The sequence below is a fragment of the Saccostrea cucullata genome, unplaced genomic scaffold (genome assembly GCF_032062105.1).
Source record: "Saccostrea cucullata isolate Sc308-1 unplaced genomic scaffold, CSIRO_AGI_Scuc_v1 ctg113, whole genome shotgun sequence".
NCBI classification, from domain to species: domain Eukaryota; kingdom Metazoa; phylum Mollusca; class Bivalvia; order Ostreida; family Ostreidae; genus Saccostrea; species Saccostrea cuccullata.
The window spans coordinates 200,110-220,390 of NW_026927961.1; the positions used below are offsets into that span (position 1 = coordinate 200,110).

General features: G+C 34.3%; 1 protein-coding gene across 1 annotated transcript; it reads right to left on the reverse strand.

The window, feature by feature from the left end:
* Nucleotides 1–1,291: 1,291 nt before the first annotated feature.
* On the reverse strand, nt 1,292–19,715 carry LOC134276010 (uncharacterized). The gene is made up of 5 exons (XM_062758283.1): nt 19,559–19,715; nt 10,241–10,364; nt 8,486–9,479; nt 3,285–3,373; nt 1,292–2,294 (listed from the first exon to the last, which is right to left on the reverse strand). The coding sequence occupies exons 2-5, from the start codon at nt 10,273–10,275 to the stop codon at nt 1,307–1,309; spliced, it is 2,106 nt and encodes a 701-aa protein (XP_062614267.1). The 5' UTR covers nt 10,276–10,364; nt 19,559–19,715; the 3' UTR covers nt 1,292–1,306.
* Between the last annotated feature and the right edge of the window lie 566 nt (nt 19,716–20,281).

Below are 20,281 nucleotides of genomic sequence, written 5' to 3' on the forward strand. Positions count from 1 at the left end.
TGATAAAAACACGGAAGTTCTCGAGAATCTCCTGATAAAATTCCCAGCTCGATTATTGGACTGTTTTGTGAAGTACATTGCACTTGAAAAAAACACATTTTGTCATCACCATGTAATAAAAATATATTATTGGAATTTCTTTTTCAATTTTGTCAAAATTTCTTGTATATCTGATATGAAACACGTGAGAAGAGGACGGACCCCTGAATTCCCATACACACCAGAAGTGGGGTTAGAGGCCAAAGAACAGCAGCGTTAAACCTATCGACTGGTTTGGAAGACGCCTGGGAAAATTAAACCTAAAGAAAACCTGTATCTACAAATAACATCATAGCATTTGTCACATTCTGAATGTTGAACGCCATGCATGTAACATCTATATATTTGTCATTAGCCTGTCTTGGTTATGATATTAATGTAATACAGATGTATGATGTAATAATAGAATGCAGTACAATCATCACCATACAAAGGGGTAATTTCTATAAATACATGTAAATATGAAATGCTGACAACGGAGGAACATACATATTTAGATATTTTACCGAATATCGATGCCAATAGAACATTAAAAATTTAACTAAATTGTAGGTTAGAAAAAGAATGCCTTTAAGTATTCCATTGCCATCTGCATATGATCGTTGTCTCTCAACTGCTTCTCATACTATAAATCATTTTGTGAGTAGAATTGATGGTTGATAAACTTAGCTGCTGATACATAAGTTGATACTTCAGTGCTATAAAGAGTTTCAATAAAATTCATCATATCGAAATGTATTAAATCGTTATAATAATCTTTGTTTACATAAAAAAGTATGGTTTGGTCTGAATTTGACTTATATGAATAGTTTACATTTTTAGGCTTTTAATATTTATATTATTAGTTTTGACTACGGATTAACCGTGTGCCAGGATTAGCCGTGCCACTGGCGGGGGTGACCAGCTGACACCGGTCTTTGATTTTGCCTTGATCATACATTTTACAGTTTAAAGGTTTGTGAGATTACTGGCTGCTGGTTACCTTAAACCGTTTCAATAAATCAATTAAGCATTGAAGACCGAGAAGATTATAAATAAAGTAAATTGAAGGTCTACAATAAAATAACGGACTATGAGACACATATCCGTTTTCATTTTATTTCAAAGAGACCTTACCAAAGTATATAAAAAGTAAATTAAGCTCAAGGGGAAAGGACATACCCCTTCCTTAGAAAAAATTACAGCCTGAAAATTATCGTCTCTCATATTATGAAAATAATTTAACAATTACATGTATATTTAATGACAACTTTTCTAATTTTCCTTTTTAAAATATATTGTGTATTACACTGTAAGCATACAAAAAATCCTCTAGTGATTTATAGTCATGTAAGGCTATTAGATACTTAATTCGATCACGTGACATTGGGGTTCTGCTCACATCCAAAGTCTTTATATGAAACGGTGTTATTGAGAGTTTCTGTGATATAATGCCGAAATATACATCATCAAAGGGCAAACTGGGAATGTGTGGAATGATTTTCTGGAATGCAATGATAGTTCTTATGTTCAGGAGGACATATCCCCCCGCTATGTATGATGGGAAACAGTCAAAGGAGTAATAGGTTTGAGGTATGTACCACTTGGATTGGATGTCTCGTTCTAGTATTGGGTCACGTATCCGATAACCCGCATAGAAATAATATCGAACACTTTGGGTCTTGTCCTGAAGAAAATCCAGGGCGTTTTGAATATTAAGAAACATATCATCATCAACTATCTGAACGTATCTGGCATTAATGCAGAAGGTACTAATCCAGTTAAGCGCCATGGTTACTTTGATTGTGTTGTTATAGTAACTTTCATGGAAATCTTGTTGAAGGATGTCGCCATGCATGTTCTGTTCATATTCAACTTTATACTGATTCTCTTTATTGTATCCCAGAAGAAAAACCAGTCTAAGATTTCTCTTCTTGGCGTCGATTCCCCAAGTACTTCGTATAAAATGTCTCTGTTTAAAATTTCCCGCTGCTGATTTGACGAGGGTAATGACGTAAACTTCCGGAATATTTTTACACGTTGAAGACACGTTTGATATGTATCTGTAGGGATGCGGGTTTACAACAGTCTTATTCAGAGGATACCCATAATCCTCGTTACACTTGTAGACGAACTTATGGGACCCGAACAGAACCACACTTATCTGCGCCAGTAGTAATAGAACCGGAAAGAAAGTAAAGGACAACAACAGGGCTCGCCTCGGAGTCCGGAAGTAAGATGACAGCACACTGTTTACAACAGAGGTCTTCCGCTGTCTGAAAAGAACAACAAAAAAGGGATATCTTGAGAGTTGGCAATTTTATGAGCTCTTGATTGAACCGACTGCTATAGCTCAGCACTTGTAAGTGTAGTAAATTACGTGAGAATTCTGACACTTGAATTCAATGTTCTTGAAGAAGTTTTTGAACTTGGCAAGTTTAGTGAATCTAGCTGAACAAAGATATGAATAATATGTGATAATTAAAGACTATATATATATATACTTAAAGCATTGTAAATGCATTTAATTACAAACAAGACCATCGTGCTTGATATACAAGGAACAATTGTCCACTCGGAGGCAGGTTATTCGATTAATTTATGATATAGCTAGGGTTCACCAACAACTGATTTCGAAGAAATTTAAAATTACACCTCACTCCATGAATTCTGTTTTTGACATGAAGATGAAGATAACAGTGATCGATCTAAAAAATCATTCAGTCTTTCTTTGATCGGTTTCTATGAGGCGCCGTTTTGATATTTACTGCCAAAAAGTGATATCACCTATACGAAAAGGTGATTTCACCTATTTAAATTATTTATGAAATAAAGACTGCTCCCAAGGCTAAAGGAAGGTCTCATTTACTTTCACTTTCGTTTTATAACTCTGGAGACAATGGAATTTTTCGAATACGAAAAAGTGATATCACCTATTAGTATTCGAATAGGTGATATCACATATTCATTTCCATATAGGTGATATTATCAATTCGAAAAAGTGATATCTCCCATTTGAATAAGTGATATCACCTTTTCAAATAGGTGATATCAAATATTGAATTTGAATGAGTGGTTTCACTTAATCGAATTGGTTATATCACTAAATGGCAATAAAAACCAAAACGACGCCTCATAGCTATGTTTCTCATTTATCTTGAAAAAAAGCTGCAGAGGATCTTGGCCCCATTATTCTCAAAATTGTGCGTATTACATGTATTCACCGAAGAAAATGAGAAAGTATTGAAACATTAATAATGATTTACCCTTTGTTCAAAAAGCTTTTTGAGTACGATTCCATGACATTCTTCCTGTCCAGGCAGTCTGTGGCATTTGATGAGGGGGGCATTGGATGGGGTCATACTCCGCATTCGGGATACACTGTTTCCATCCGAAGCATTATTTGGACGGGGTCATGCTACACAATCAGGATACACTGTTTCCATCTAAATCATTACTGTCGTATAGAGACACAGATTTCAATGTTCCACTATCACGCTCACTGAGAACAGGGGAGATCGGGAGGAAGAAAGTATCACATTTTGACGACTACAGGTGGACATACCATCAATTGGAGCGCCCAAATTTCACTCTCGTGTAGTCGATACATGTAGAAAAGTATTTAATGCGGGGTAGAAAGGCTACCCTAATCCATACATAAACCTTATACGGGATTATTTTTAAAGTACTTTTGATTTTCAAAGCTGTCCAAGGACAACCGCGGGTAAAATATTTACGTTTTTGTTTTCAGACATTTCAAGAAATTGTTTCCAGACATTTAAAGAAAGTTTTCGGCTTTTGGGTTGAGTTGACAGTCACATTAAATACTTGTTTGTGATTATAATTAAATCTGAAATCACACATTTCGTGGCGAGGTCTGATTCTCCCCGCTTAGAATGGTAAAATAATGTCATACTGTTTGAAGTGAAGGATTATTTTTCTGTTCGATAACTCACAACGCAATTATTAATGAGTCCAAATTAAAATGAAGTCTAATTTATTATGATTATCGTTTTAGTTGTGGAAATAGGAAATAGAGAAAACTCTCTATGCTCAAAACATAATGGGGTGGTGGATGGGGGTGGGGTCTCGGACTAAAGCAAACTTTAACCAAAAAATACAATAGTTTACTATAGTTAACTATTTAGTACCAAAGTAAAAAAATTGGAACTTTGATTTACTATAGTAAAAACTTTGGAACGTTGATTTACTATAGTAAAACTTTGGAACTTTGGTTAAGAACAATACACCCGTGGAAGTGTGTTTCTGATTCCCGTTCTTTAAATTTTACATTTCAAGTTTAAGATTCATAAAAAAAACTTTTTAGAAAAATCCGATCCTTCCCTTTAAAGAATAAGGTATACAAGAAATGAATTTTAATGTAAAGATTGTCTCTTTCGCTAAGAAATAAGCAATATTTTCTTAAAAATCTAATTTTAATGTTAGGCAGTTGTTACGTAAGTCTTATTTATGGAGAAAAAAAATACTTGTACTATAAAATAACATTTGCGTCATTTAGAATCAAAGTATCTACTTCGTCAACATTTTCTTATTTTAGAAAATGTAAATATTGCATTTGAATTAACTACTTTGCATAAATTAAGAAGTGCAGCAAGAACTAGCCCCAACCAACCCCATAACCACCCCCTAAAAACGGTTAAATAATCAAAAATAAAATAAAAATACGTAGGTTGTTAAACTGATGAAAAAAATTAATAAAATTTAGGGAAACCTTTTGAACTTTGATTAACTATCGTGAAAACTTTTGAACTTTGATTTACTTTGGCGACAACTTTGGAACTTTGATTTACTATAATGAAAACTTTGGAACTATAATTTACTATATATATAGTAAACACGTTGGAGATTTGAGTTACTATAATATAGTGAAAACTTTTGAACTTTGATTTACTTTAGTGAAAACCTTGGAACTTTGATTTACTATAGTTAATACAGTAAACAAAAGTATTTTTTTTGTTAGGGTTAAGATCTAACCGTAAATATTTTAATTTTCTCATTAACCCTATAAATTAATGGGATTTAAATTGCTGTGTATCTTATGAATTAGCTAAAAAATATCCGTGTGCTTAATGTCCTTAACATTTTGTCCTGATAATGAATCCTTGGTACACGCAGAATCCAACCTAGACTAGAAAATCACATATGAATAGTTTACATTTTTAGGCTTTTAATATTCATATTAATAGTTTTGACTACGGATTAACCGTAAAATTTATCATCGAAATTAAAAACCGATATAAAGAATTACGTATCTTAGTGTAGTCTACGTGTGTGTGAAGTTATAGTGAAATCAGACCAAAACTGTAGGAGGAGTAGCATTTTAACAGTATTTTACAAAAATTTCTATTTTTAGTTACCATGGCAACACCATTCATCGAAATTAAAAACCGATAAGTAAGAATTATGTATCTTAGTGTAGTCTACTTGTGTGTGGAGTTATACTGAAATCAGACCAAAACTTTAGGAGGAGTAGCATTTTGAAAAATTGTTTAAAGACAGACAGACGAACGCATTACTATCGCATAAGCTCTTCTGGTCTCTGACCAGTAGAGCTAAAAATATACAAGCAAATTCAAGGAATTGCGATCCCCCGCTTGCGGTATCTTTGCGGGTGAGATGTCATTTTTTTTATGACATATTGTGTGTAATATGAACACCCTATCATATGTCATTTATCTAGAAATCATCACTGAACTCCAAGGTCAAAGAGTTAAAGTTCTTGGTGTCCAATCAAAAGACTTCTCACCAATGAAAAGACTTCTCACAAGGATTACATATTTGAAGTATGAAAGCCCTAGCCCTTACCATTCAAACGTTATGGTCAAGGTTAAAGTTTTTTATAAGTAAGAAAAATCTCCAAGGTCAAAAGGTCAAGGTTGTTGATATCAAATGAAAGGTCTTGTCACAAAGAATATATGTGTGAAATATGAAAGTCCTATAGTATCTACTGTTCAAAAGTTGTGGCCAAGGTCGAAAGCTTTTACTAGATTTTTTTTTTCAGTGTACTCAGTATTCAGCTTATCAACTGATAGGAAATATGTCGGTTATAATGTAATCAAAAGCTTTTATTACTATTGCAAATAATAGCAGTGAACTATAGAAAATACTTATGCTCATCTTGTATAAGTTCTGGACCAAAATTTTCACGGTAAATTATATATCGAACATAACCGTGAAAATTTTGGTCCAGAACTTATACAATACATGATAAATTTTTTAAGTTCTCTCTTTGATAGAGGCACGGAAAGGAGAATAAGACCATAACAAATTCCGTTTTCAATGTAAGTTACAACTCTCCATTCCTTAAAAGTAATGGAGCGCTCAAACAAAAGAATGACATCACAGGTGGATTTTACATCATTGTACAAATAGCCGTGAAAATCCTCTTACACAAATCCAATAATGCCTAATATTTATAACGTAACGAATACCGAGTCTTTCTAATTATTTTCAAATGATGTCATTTACTGTAGAATTCAAATCTAATGGACATATATTTCATATCATTATCAGAGGATAGACCTTGCACTTCACTATGTGCCGGGAATCCAGGGACAAGACTATACGTGTATTAGAACTCTTCTGTGAACAGTAGATTTCTAATTACAGGTGCAAACGGTAATTCTTTATACAAAATCCACGTAATAAACATGTAAAAAATTATTACAACCTGGACAAATTGAAATGGAAAAGGAAATTGTACAAGTTAGTTAATATATACAAAAGTCTCTGAATTTCTCAGTTCCGTTCTATTCAAACTCTTTTGGCACGTCAAGTTTAACAACAAAGCAAGTTATAAAAATTTATTGCACATTGATTGTTGAAAGCAATTACATTGGTCAATCACATTAGTAAGGATACATAATTAGTAGAATCGTCTGATGATTAATAGATAGTGGAAGTAATCAACATACTGTGTATTTCTCATTAAACAGGAGAATATAGTTTCACTGAAATAAAGACCCATCATGAAATCTTGTAAGAGGCACACGAAGGACAGATCTTTTGATTGAAATAAAAAAATAGCGAAAATGCGCTGAGAATTTAGATTCAGATTTATCAGTTTTCAAAGACGCTTTCCAAATTGAAAGTGTTTGAAAGAGTTTATCTGTATATTTTTTTTTAATTTAAAATTTTAAAATAAAATTGTTAAAAAATTCTAAAATTCAAAAATGAAATTAGAATAGAGTCTGATTTTAATATCGATTATCAGTTTGTTACAAAATCTAACCAAAAAATAAAAAAAGAATTACCTATGTACCTACCCACCTTGGAAAGGGCATCTTCGCTAGCCAAGGGTTTCCGATCCGAAATCTACTCTACAACAGATTTCGGATCGGAAACCTTTGGCTAGCGAAGATATGGAAAGTGTGGGTCGGATTTTATCAGTTTTCAAAGACGCTTTCCAAATTGAAAGTGTTTGAAATAGTTTACCTGTATAAACTATTACATCATTTAATATAAAATTAGAAAAAAAATGAAATTAGAATAGAGTCTGATTTTAATAACGATTATCAGTTTGTTACAAAATTTAACAAAAAAAAAAAAATTACCTATGTACCTACCCAGCTTGGAAAATGTGGGTCGCATTTTATCATTATTTTATGACTGCCAAATTATGAACGCATAAGGTAAAAAAAAAAAATCAACGAATATGTAAAATTGTTTTTAAAAAATAATAATGATACAAATACAGAAGTTTAAGAGCGACCTAATTGGGTCTTATTATTAAATGTCGTTGTTTGTCTCCCGTCATATTGTCATCGAGGAACATTAACAATCTCAAGTGAGTAAAAAGTTATAAGTATAAAAATAATATGTATAAAAAGTACATTCACTTTCTTAATTTCAAAGTCCACCAGCTGAGATCAAACTATGCTGATCAAAAATCTATTTTAAAAATTAATTAACAACCGGGACCCCTGCTGCAACACAATGTTCATCTGTGCTGTGTGATCTCATAGATATTTTTTTCTGTAAAGTTATCAAAAATGACTAGACTGCACCTGCAAGTATTTCATTAAAAAAATTGTACATAACTTTTAACTTTGCTCGAGGTACTAGCATTGTTACTTCCCATTCTGATTTCAGTTCTTGGCTTCTGAAACCGAAAGGTAATGTAGATTTATTCTTAGACAATACAATAGCCATTTCATTTAAAAAGTGTAACTAAATTTTAATTCAAATTTACTTCCCAAAAAATATGGATAATGTTTGCAAATAAGTAGAATTAAATGAAAGGGTTAAGTTGTATATATACACAACGAAAATAGACCCCAAAAAATTTGATCAAAAAGCTTCCCATCTGTCGTACCTCTCCAGGACCCCCCCCCCCCCCCCCGCCGAAAGAAGAAGTCCAAATTTATAACATGTACGTACAATCCTTCCCTCCCTCCCATATACTTTTCAATGTAATTAACTCAATATCTAATGAAACTTTTTGTCATCTTCCTTCTAAAAATCTATTATGCGTAACGTTGTAAGCATACATAAAATCTCTGAGAGATTTATAGTCATGTAAAGCTATAAGGCACTTGATTTTCTCCCGTGATGCCTGTATTCTGCTCACATCCAAATTATTTATATGGGACGGAATTATTGACAGTTTTTGAGAAACAATGCCAAAATATACATCATCAAAGGGGAGACTTGGAATATACGGAATGATTTTCTGGAATGCTAAGACAGTTCGAAAGTTCATGAGGACGTATCCCCCCGCTATGTATGATGGGAAACAGTCAAAGGAGTAATGGTTGTGAGGTATGTACCACTTAGATTTAATGTTCCGGTCTGGTATGGGTTCCCGGATGTGATAGCCCGCATACAGATGAAATCGAGCACTCTCCTTTTTTTCCTCAAGGAATCCTAGAGCGTTTTGAAAGTTAAGAAACATGTCGTCGTCAACTATCTGGATATATTTGGCATTTTTACAGAAGGTACTAACCCAGTGTAGCGCCATTGTAACCTTAACTGTGTTATTATAATAATTTTCTTGGAAATCCTGCTGAACGATGTCGCCATGCATGTTTCGTTCATATTCCACCATAAACTGGTTCTCTTTATTGTATCCGAGAAGGAAAACCAGTCTAAGATTTCTCTTCTTGGCGTCAATTCCCCAAGTACTTCGTATATAATGCCTCTGTTTAAAATTTCCCGCTGCGGATTTGACGAGGGTTATGACGTAAACTTCCGGAATATTTTTACACGTTGAAGACACATTAGTTATGTATCTGTAGGGATGCGGGTTTACAACAGTCTTATTCAGAGGATACCCATAATCCTCGAAACACTTGTAGACGAACTTCTGAGGTCCCATGATCCCCCATACCTGGCTGAGTATTAGAATGACGGAGAAGAGGAGGAGGGTCAACAGGAGAGCTCGCTTTGGACTCCGGAAGTAAATAGACAGCACGCTCTTAATCACAGAAGCCTTCGACTGTCTGAAATAAAATAAGCTTATAAAAAAGAGTGGCAGTTCATAAATTTATTAAACACAGAAAACAGTTAAGATGCATGTTCCACTTTATTTCATTTTTAAGTTTGCCAGGGCAGGTAGTCAATAAATAAACAGTTGTAAATACAAATAACCATGACCTTTTCACAATCACAATACGTATAGGTGTCATCAATGCTTTATTTTACTAATTATCAAAGAGAATAAAAACTGTTCCTTTAGTTGCATACATGTATCTTAATGCATTTTTATCCGATTGAATAATTTTAGGTAAATCAAAAGGAAGGCGTGTCAATTCATTCATCAGTCCTTTTCCTTGCTGGCCTTAATGTTAAACTGGATTCTATTACATCAAATAGATCGTTAATAACAAGGGATATACAATATCTACAGCTCCCTATATATGTCCCTATTGTGTGTAATAACCGGAGGGAAAGCAATATGAAAACCTGTAGAAAAATTCAATCAAATCCAACACCTCTTCAAGTGATATTGTCTCTCCATGCTATACAATTTTGTACTGGTTGAGCATACTAACTTCAACGTCTCAGTCGTCAGTAGAACAAGGAAGGAAAATATCAACGCATCACAATAATCTAGGGGAAATTTTATGTATCTGTCAAAGATTACTTTACACAGAGCTTGCTTTTGCTTTGACCAACTGCTCAGCTACTGAATCAGTAACATGAAACACCTTAGTTAAAATTACATTTTTATTTCCCATTTGTGTATGCTGACTCCTTTTACCTTTTGCTCCATAAGCTCGGTGTGTACAATTCCATGTCGTTCCTTCCTTCCGGTCCATACAGGAAGCTGCATCTGTTGATAACGTCACTATTCTCAGACCGGAAACAGGTGTTTCATTTCACATCTGTAAAAGGATGAAACATATGGTAATAACAAACAGCAATCAAGATCAAAAGTCCATAAAACAATACAAATAGGAGCAGAGCAAACACGGACCTCCAAAACATCAAAGGTGGGATCAGGTACCATGGAGGAGTGAGCATCCCCTGCTGACCGGTCACACCTACAGTGTGCTTCTTGTCATGATCGTGAAACAACGGAAAAATCCATCGTCAATTCAGTGTATAAATAATGGACTAACAATTAGTATGACAAACGTCAGTCAGCATTTGACACAATGATAAATTGTACTTGCTGACAAGGCCATTGTATCGACGATATAACTTACAAAATGATGACTTTAAAAGAGACTGAATGATATTCTTGTTTCATCAACTTGTTTGTCAATAGTTTTCCTCCTTTTAGAAATTGTACATACGTAGAGTATGCTCTTGCGTATCGATTCAACTGAGAATTATATAAATTCCATATGCAGGTGATGAAGATATATTGCTGCAATAAGTAAGGGAAGTTGACGTTAGAAAAGTTAAAGTCATCACGTTTATCATAGAGCTTGTTTGTCAGATTACCATTAACGTCTTTTTCAAGTAAAATATCCAAATATGAAACATATGTGTCAGACTGCAATGTTCAAAGAGTAGATATCAATAAAGTCATCTATTAATATCTGTAAATTGATTTTCCAATGATAAACAAAATGTAAAATATGTAAACAGTGGCTGCAAGAAAGTATTCAATGTAGCAGCCACTGAGTAAAAGAACGTGTCACAGGGTGGTTGTTAATGACTGAATGTATCGCAGTCCCTACAGGTATATTAATTAAAGACCAAAAATTGTACACATCTAGAAATAACCTCATTACGTATTTGCTTTCACGTTGTTAAATGCAATATACGGGAGAAATACTTCTATCCGTCTTTGCCCCAGCTGGTAAGAGTACACTGACCCCCTTATGATGTGGATCAATATTGTTTTTTACCAGGTTAATGTTTACCGTATATTGATTGTGTCCACATATTGCGTAAGAACTGCTGGCATGTAGCCTATAGATCGTCAATAACCTACCGATCCTCGTGAAATTATAGGCGCTAATAGGGGATAATAGTTTTTCACACGAGACAAGAGCTTTACAACTGCTTTACCCGAACAGCACAAATATAAAATCATTTATTTCTTGTGAAAATGTTCCAGGCAGTCAAATAAATATAATACCTCCCCCCCCCCCCCCTCTCTTCAGAAATATGTAAGATCAATTTACTCGGTATGAAATCAGGAAGTAATAAATGACACCACCTGTTTGTGGAGGACTGCAAATTATAGACCTATACTTGCCACTCAGCACCTACTACGACTCGGGACCTCGGTTTATACGGTCTCATTCGAAGGACCAGTCCCCACGTCCCTCGAACCCGCGACGCAATCATAAACTTATTCCGCGCCTCCAAAGCAACTTTCTAACCACTCTTTCTTTTTCATCCAGCATTCGACGCTAGCGAGGTTGTATGTAATAAAACACTCAACATGAGCTTATATATGAAATAGAATGGATCTTCAACATCATATTCTCTTTATTAATTTTGAAAAGAAACTTTAGATCCAGCATTCAAAGTTTAAAGTAGTATGTATATAAAACAATAGGGCTTAGTTAATTGAGAATTACCTAAAATACCTAAACGTTTACCTGGCTATTCTTATGGAAAATATTTCTTGAAAACGTAGCATTTGAAACCTGGCCAGTACAATGAAACATAAAGACCAAGTACCTAAGTGCAATAATGTGCGTAGGAATCTGCACAAAAATTAGTTTGGGACGCCAATTTATGTCATCTTGTCAAGATGAGCTACATCTACCCCCCCCCCCCCTCAGAAATTCCATATCTTGCAATTTGTCACCTAAAGTTTTGTTGGAAATCAATCTGAATCTACACAGAATCTCTATGAACTGACATCCAAGGATGCTCTAATTCCTCAAAGGCATATAAATGTAGTCTTTGGAAACAATGCCTTATAACAATCTTTTGAATTCCAGTAGAAACAAAGTGTGCTCCTATATTAGCCAACCTGTTTGGTGTCCAGTATTCAAAATCTTTTTCATGAACACTCCTAGACTATTTGTGACCTTCAACTCGACGATACTTATGTCAACGACGTTTTGTAACCTAACAAGTTACTAGTATATTTGATATATGCCGTTGAACTCGAAATGCAGGACATGATTGATCTGTCAGAACAATTCACATCTACGTGTTTAACTGACTGCAGACGATAACGGCAAACTATGACAACTACACTGTACATGCATATGATGTAATCTCTCCTAATTTATGCAGTAATATTTCATTATCATCTTCATTTTATGGACTTTGATATTGAATACTGTTCGTTATCTCCATATCCTTCATTAAAGTTAATTTGATAAGCAAGAGTATAATCTGAATACAACCAATTAATTTTAAACTGAAAAAGGCTACTGACAATTTGATGATGAAGGGATTTCGAAAATCACTTTGGAAGTCATCGTTTCAAAATGAATATGGTCTATATATATTAGTATTTTGATATTGTTTGCACCTATCACTGGGTGGTATTTTTACTGACATGTGTAATACCTACTACTGGGCCATTATTTTTTTTTTTAAAATTGAGTGCCAAAATGTTCAGGTTGTTCTTGGCCTGATCAACACAAAGAGTTCACTACGACAATGAGCAGTCGACAGCGGAAACTTACTCCTTCATGGAAATTCCCAGGGGTCCATGTTATATGCCCTGTTCACCGATTAGTGTCGTTTTTAAGAATGTTGATATTGATCATTTTTCAGTATCTTCTTCAGTTTCGCATTAATATCGATTTATCATTTATAAAAGTGCACCTCTTTTGATATTTAAAAAAAAGTAAATCACATGCAATGAATTGATGTCAGATTTTATCCATTAAATGCTTTACATTAATCTCATAATAAATCATGACAAAATTAAATTCTTTGATTGTTAGAAATATCAGCTTAAACTGCTGTCTGATAAGAGTGCAATATGCATTCGGAGATTTTTGAATGACAGCTTGTATTAATCAAGTAGGATAGAAAAAGAAATAGTGCAATTGGACGCTGGATTTCAACTTAAAAACAGAACAAACAGTCAACCGGATCTCACCGCGGAGGAATATGAGACGACAGGGAAACTGAGTGGGAAAACCTGATCATTCTATCATAGATCGAGATCTATCATTGCCTTATTGCTTATGGCTAGAAAAACATATTGCACAATATAAGACTTGTGTAGAAATGTCAACACCTATAGTGCAAACAATGCTTTCAGCATAACTATTTAAACTATGCAATCAAGTTATAATAAATTTAAGAAATAAGACCTTTAAAAACGGATAACTAATTGAATGTAATCAACTTTAATTCACCATCAATCTCCTTTATCAGTACTTGGGGTATTGGGCGTGGACGGAGTTTATCAAGCACCTTCCTGATTCCCCTAGCAATGCAATATCTGGAATGTCACGTGTTCCGTTAATTATCAGTAATTATCGGCGTTCATTAGCAGGTGACACATCTTTTAAAACGCTTCAAATAAAGTACAGCACACATATTGACGTTGTTAAATAAGGAAACATCTTTGTGACTGTCGGAGTAAGTCGCTTTACGTTCGTTAGGGAAGTTCAAAGTATGTAAAACAGAACAATTAGTAAAATGGCATTAACCCACGTGTATACTATATATAGCACGTGCCATGAAGTATAAAACACGAAATCAGTTCATTTCTATTACAAGACCATGATACAGTCTACATCCAGGTCGACGAAAATTCAAGTTAATTTCAAACACCTGCTTGCATCTATTACTATAACAGTACAGGTGTTGTGAGTCAGATCAAATCTCTAACGTTAGCTTCTAATTTATGTCCTTTTTTTTGGGGGGGGGGGAAATTCTGAAATTATTCAAGTCCGATGTAGAACATTTGAAAGGTGTGGTAGAAATACCATAAAATACCTTAAAAATCTTACCCACTGACAAATAGTAAAGAAAAACATCAGACACGTGACTGTATTAAGGTCAGCCTCTTTCCACAAGGGACTTCAAAACATACGGCGGTCCAGATTTCTCCCATTCATTCATTAATCCATACAAGGAAAACCCTGCTCAAATCACAAATCAGAACTGTACCACACAATTCACACACTTACCTGTGAAAACTCTCAACTTCCTCTCCCTTGTGATCAATATACTATGTACGATCAGACACTGACGGGAACCTGCGTTCATGTGTCATCATTTCAGAATGTCGAGTAAGGCGGGGATCAATGGTGGTCGCCATAAATAATGCTATAACAGTGCTCTGTCAGTGGACATAGCAGAACAAACCATTGATCGACAACCTCTACACACAACTTTAACAGCAAGAATTTAACAAGTAAAACTTTCTGGTCTTCTTTTGTGACAATAGTACTATTTTCTGAAACAGAGGCCAGTACTTAATAGATAAGGATTAAAATGTCATTATGGTACTGTTTGACAGGTAACTATGAGACTGTACATGTAGGTATAATAGAGTTTTATAAATGACCAGTCGTTAAATATTTTATTGTATAGGACATTGTGTGGGATAGCTGTGATCTGTAATAATGACACAACAAAGGGATAGCAAGGGAGATGTCAGACTGTAATACTATCTACGAGGGTTGTCCGTAAAGTTCGTGAACAAGCTTGAAATTTAATAAAAGTTGTGTCATTGATATTTATTATTGGCATATTTGTAATCCTTTACTAAATGTGAATTGAAAAATGTAAAAATTTATTCAATTTCAATTGTTTAATTACAATTATGGGTTCATAATTATACTTGGGATGCAGACCCGGAGCACCGCAAAATTTTAATTGAAAAAAATATTTATCACTTTGTAAATTCATTCGTTTTTTATAAAATTCTTGAGAAATTTGAGAGAATTTTACATTATGAGGTTGACAGAACTTATCACCTCAAACCTGCAAAATTTGAACGTTCAAAGTTTCAAAACGGCTAAGTATTCAAAGTTAGAACATATAAAGACAGGATTGGAATTGTTAAAAAAAAAGATACGTTTCCGGAATAGATGGAGCAGTGAACAGTGATAAAATTCTGCGTAAACATCGGAAAAACACCTACGGAGACCAATACATTCTGTAAACAATCGTGAAAACATAGTAAAAGAAGCCGTACATTAGTATTTAAGTGGCATATAATATTTTCGGACGGAATGAATAGTTTACAGGATGACATGCGTGAAGGAAAACCATCATTCCGAGATTGCAGTGCTGTAAAAAACGAATTTCGTAACGTGATCATGACTTTTCCGTATTTACGTAAATAAAATCGTCTTTACACGGACAGTGGTTGGATGATTGCAGAATTTATGAGACAGGCATTGTTAAATATTATTTTACGAATGAAACCTGAACATTTTGTGCATATTTTTATGACTTGTCAAAACGACATAAGCAATTAATGAGTTAAACGCTGACTATGTTGAGAAAAGTTACATGTGCTCGTATTTAGCTTTTGACGTCGGGTAACGTCAGGAATTTTCGTTTTAGTGCTCCAGGTATGAGTGTGTGTCTTTTTTGAATCTGATAAAAATAAAACTTTTTGTGCTTTTTTTTTGTTGAAAACTTGCATATTTATAAAATGAAACACGAATTTGATGAAAATAATAGTTTTATATATTTTGTCAATGTTTGTCAGTAAGTATCAATGTTGTCCACGAACTTTACGGACAGCCCTCGTATATAAAGCTACGCTCTATTGACACAGGGGTATTTCTTACTGGACCAACCCGTGTTCCATGTAATCAAAGACAATGTACCACACCTGCATCAAAAGATAGCTAAGGTACATGTATATAGTTGGGAAGATTACATGAAATAGCCAATGGCATGTTTTGATTCGAATACCAAGGAACGTTTTCGGGGTGCATCACATTTTGTCGGATAAGTTTATCTACGTTAATACCCCTTGATCTGTTCTATCGAACAGCTCTTTGTCCTTCAGTTTACGAGGTAATGCAGGGGATTCTTCCTCTATTGCTGTCTATTTATTATGTATGTTGCTTGAAAATACTTATCTGTGATTGAAATGAAAAGGCAAGATTATGACTAACTGGTATATAGTAGCAATTTGACAGAATCCGGATTTAGGCGTTAATGCCGAACGTTGAACAATTAGCACTAGACCAATTTTACAGTGTCCACTTAGTGTGCTGTGTACGACACGCCGTCAGATCGATATTGTCCTTGTACGCGTGTTCTAATTAAATCCTTATCAATGTTTTACAGGGGCTCAGGGAGAATCTTTTTTTTTTTCTTACGGTTTTTAAATGAAAAAGGAAACCTTAATTAATAATGGATTTTATTATTATGGTATCCATACTTTTAAAGTTTCATTTTCTTTACAGATTTAATAATTTGTTTGATTTCTTAAACAAATGATATAGAGAATGAATGTACACATTTAAGGATAATTAATCATTTTATAAAATTTCAAATAAAAAAATATCAACTTACCATACTAAGAAAAATTAATTCACATTAGTAATTTTCCATTCATTTAACAAACGAAACACATACTCATAATAAAACTAAAGTTCTGTAGAATGTAAATAATTCCAGTTAAATGTGTTGATAAACATTTAAAAGACCACAATAAATAGGTATGAATGGTTTCTCTGTGAGATACCGCCTGGTTATCTTATTTTATATGGTGTCCCGTTACAGTCATTTGTATAAGCTCCAAACAACATCCTGTCAGGCTACATTAAAACATTAAACAACATTACACACGCATTGTCACGCTTCACACGCTAGATCCCGTCCATAGGATATTTATGGAGATTTGTTGTTTTGATTAAGCGAAGCATTTTCTATTTTTAAAATCTGTTTTTTTTTTTTTTTCAAAGGATTGTTCTTGAAATGACAAAACAGGCATGAAAAAGTCTCCGTATAACACTCACAGGTTTCTCGCTATCTCACCTTAACTGGTTAATACACATCTCCGCGCTATTACACTGATACTTTTATCTCCTCTGCATGCTCTTAAAGAAATATTCATGGTAAAACATTATAGTAGTTTCGTGGAATGTCAATGTTTCTTATACACATTTGCTCAACATGTTGTTTGTTGATATACTGACAAATATAATGTTCAGAAAGCTAGAATGATTTAGTCGTACATTTATACATGGTCCCATAATAAAACCAGAAGTCTCTGTCGAGACTGAAGCTCTACTGATTTGTACTTGTAGCAAAGGAAGAGAAAAGTACTTATAAGCAGATGGGAATTGAAACTTTAAAACAGCAATAAATTATTATAATAAAATCAGACTAAAACTGCAACACCGCCCATCAAAATCAAAAACCGATACACAGAATTATGTATCTTAGTGTAGTCTACTTGTGTGCCAAGTTATATTGAAATCAGACCAAAACTGTAGGAGGAGTAGCATTTTGAAAAATATTGTTTACAGACGGACAGACGGACGGACGCATTACTATCGCATAAGCTCTTCTGGTCTCTGACCAGTAGAGCTAAAAATCGAGGGCATATAGGTTTTGCCCTGCCCGTCTAGCTGTCTATTTGTACGCAAAAACTTAACCTTGTCCATCACTTTTAAAAGGGTGGAGCTATGTCTTTTATTTCACAGATGTGACAAGACCCTTCTTCGGGTATAACTCAATCTGACCTCTTGACCTCGGAGTTTGACCAATTTTACCAAAAATTTCCAAACTTTAACCTTAGCCATTACTTTTTGACAGGTGGTGCTAGGTCTTTCACATGCGTATTCATTGCTACAAGACGTTTCAGTGGGTATAAATAATTTTGACCTTAGCCTAAGAGTTTGGCCCACTTTTTAATAAAACTTTAACCTTAGTCCTAGGACCATTATCGCCTTAGTTTGGACTTTCAGTAGGGCGTGGCATTCTCGGCGCTACGTAATGGCGAATACTAGACGTATTGATTCTCATTGGTTAAGAAATTAATAACATCAGGAACTTTAAATTGTTGTTGACAACGATGAGACGACTTATGCCCCACCTCTGTGCCATGAGAGAACTTTTAATTGGCTATTTACTACACCAGTTGACATTCGACCGAAATTCTATCCTATGTATATTTCAACAGTGTAGAAAAGGTGTGTAAATTTCAAAAGCTAATTAGGTAGAGTCGAAAATGCCACGCCTTACTGAAAGTCCAAACTGATATAATACCAAATGGTCCTAACTTTTGAAAAGTTAGTACAAGGGCTTTCATTTTCACAGGTGTATTCCTTAAGACAACAATATTGACCTTTGGAGTTTGATTTGCATTTTAGAACTTTCAACCCTCGCCTCCAACCTCATACACGTGGAGATTAGTGTTTCACAACTGATGTAAATCCTGTTACATGGTTAATGAAAACAATATGACGAAATACAGGCATTGAACGGGCATGTTGATAAACAAAGATTCCATGAAAATTTATCATTGAAAGAACTTAAATGATCGCAAGTGACAGCATTCATGAAAATATGGAGAAAGAACTTCTTCAGACCAAGCCATATGAAACGCAGAGACCTGGAGATCTAGCTACTGTATCCTGTATTAAGCTTTAAAACAAGTGTGTGTTGATTGCTTGCGTGGCATTGCGACGTCATATTATGTATGTGTTAGTATTACAATGCGTTTTAAGAGATGCACGGCTGCACATGTGCACATAACCATATCATATCTTACTTCTACAGAAGTTGTTATCCCTTGAGATATTTACACAAAATGATAAGCCAGTTTAAGGAATCATACAGTTGAATACTGCCAGCCCACAAACACATAAAAAACTTAAAATTCGTTTGAATTCATTTTTAAATAGGCTTGTTACAGAGGTAAAGCACAGTCCTCCAATATACCATCACATACAACCCTACACCCAATCCATCCTACGTATAATGCATCAACTTCACACCCGATCCATCCCCAATCCAAACCTGTAAGGCTATCTGTATAACGTTTTCGTAATCTCAGGTTTCTTTTCAATCAAACTTCTAATATTTTTTTTTCCAAAAATACACGAGAATCTCAATGAAAATGAAATCACGAGACCCAAAGTGTTAAAAGAAAATGTAATACACACAAGAACAGAATCTAGTAAACTCCTTCACACCTTATATACCTTAGTAACCTTACCTTCGTGGGAGTCCTTTGTTGTAATCCGAGCTGTAATCCCTACACGGAACAGACTTCCCTGACCAAATACTTCCGCGATGATAGGGAGTTAGATGGTTCTGTGCAGGAAGTCTTGCTATGTGCAATATTGTAAGGGAAAAATAAACCGGAAGTAGACGCTTTACAGTTATATAGGATGATCGTCACCAACTTCCCCAGTTACAAGATTATTACAAATGAAGAAATATATTATTAACCAGGAGCTTAAAAAAAGTCTCACGGAAACCTTCACTTACCTTGACTATTAAAGATACAAGTTACACACCCATTCCCCAGTTGCATCTAATCCCTGAACAAACCAATTTGTACCAGGATTCATAATGTGCATATATCTAATCTCTACATTTATAGTTTGAGATTGTAAAACAGAGCAAAAACTGGGAACAAAGCTATCTCGTTCAGTGATATTTTTTTTTATTTGTACAACTATTATATAATTGTTAAATATTGTTAGATATTGGTACATCTTTAAAATAATATTTGTTTGTCCTCTCCTGACTCGGTTAAAAAATTAAGTCTGTAGAAAGGTGGGAAAACTTTCATTCGAAATTTCAACATCAATTAAAGATGAATTTTAAAAATATATTAAAATAAAATTAGAAATTCGTGTAGCACAACTTCTTAGCACACACACAAAAAAATGTTGACATATTTAATTTCAACAAATATAAACGGCTGAGAAGT

Bases quoted from the DNA above. Each gene is read 5' to 3' on its own strand.
- LOC134276010 (XM_062758283.1), bottom strand. From the start codon at position 10,275: ATGGAATTGTACACACCGAGCTTATGGAGCAAAAG. The intron at 9,480-10,240 runs GTAAAAGGAGTC...ATTTTATTTCAG, and splicing joins CCGAGCTTATGGAGCAAAAG to ACAGTCGAAGGCTTCTGTGA. The intron at 3,374-8,485 runs TGACAAAAAGTT...GGAGTATGACCC, and splicing joins ATAGATTTTTAGAAGGAAGA to CATCCAATGCCCCCCTCATC.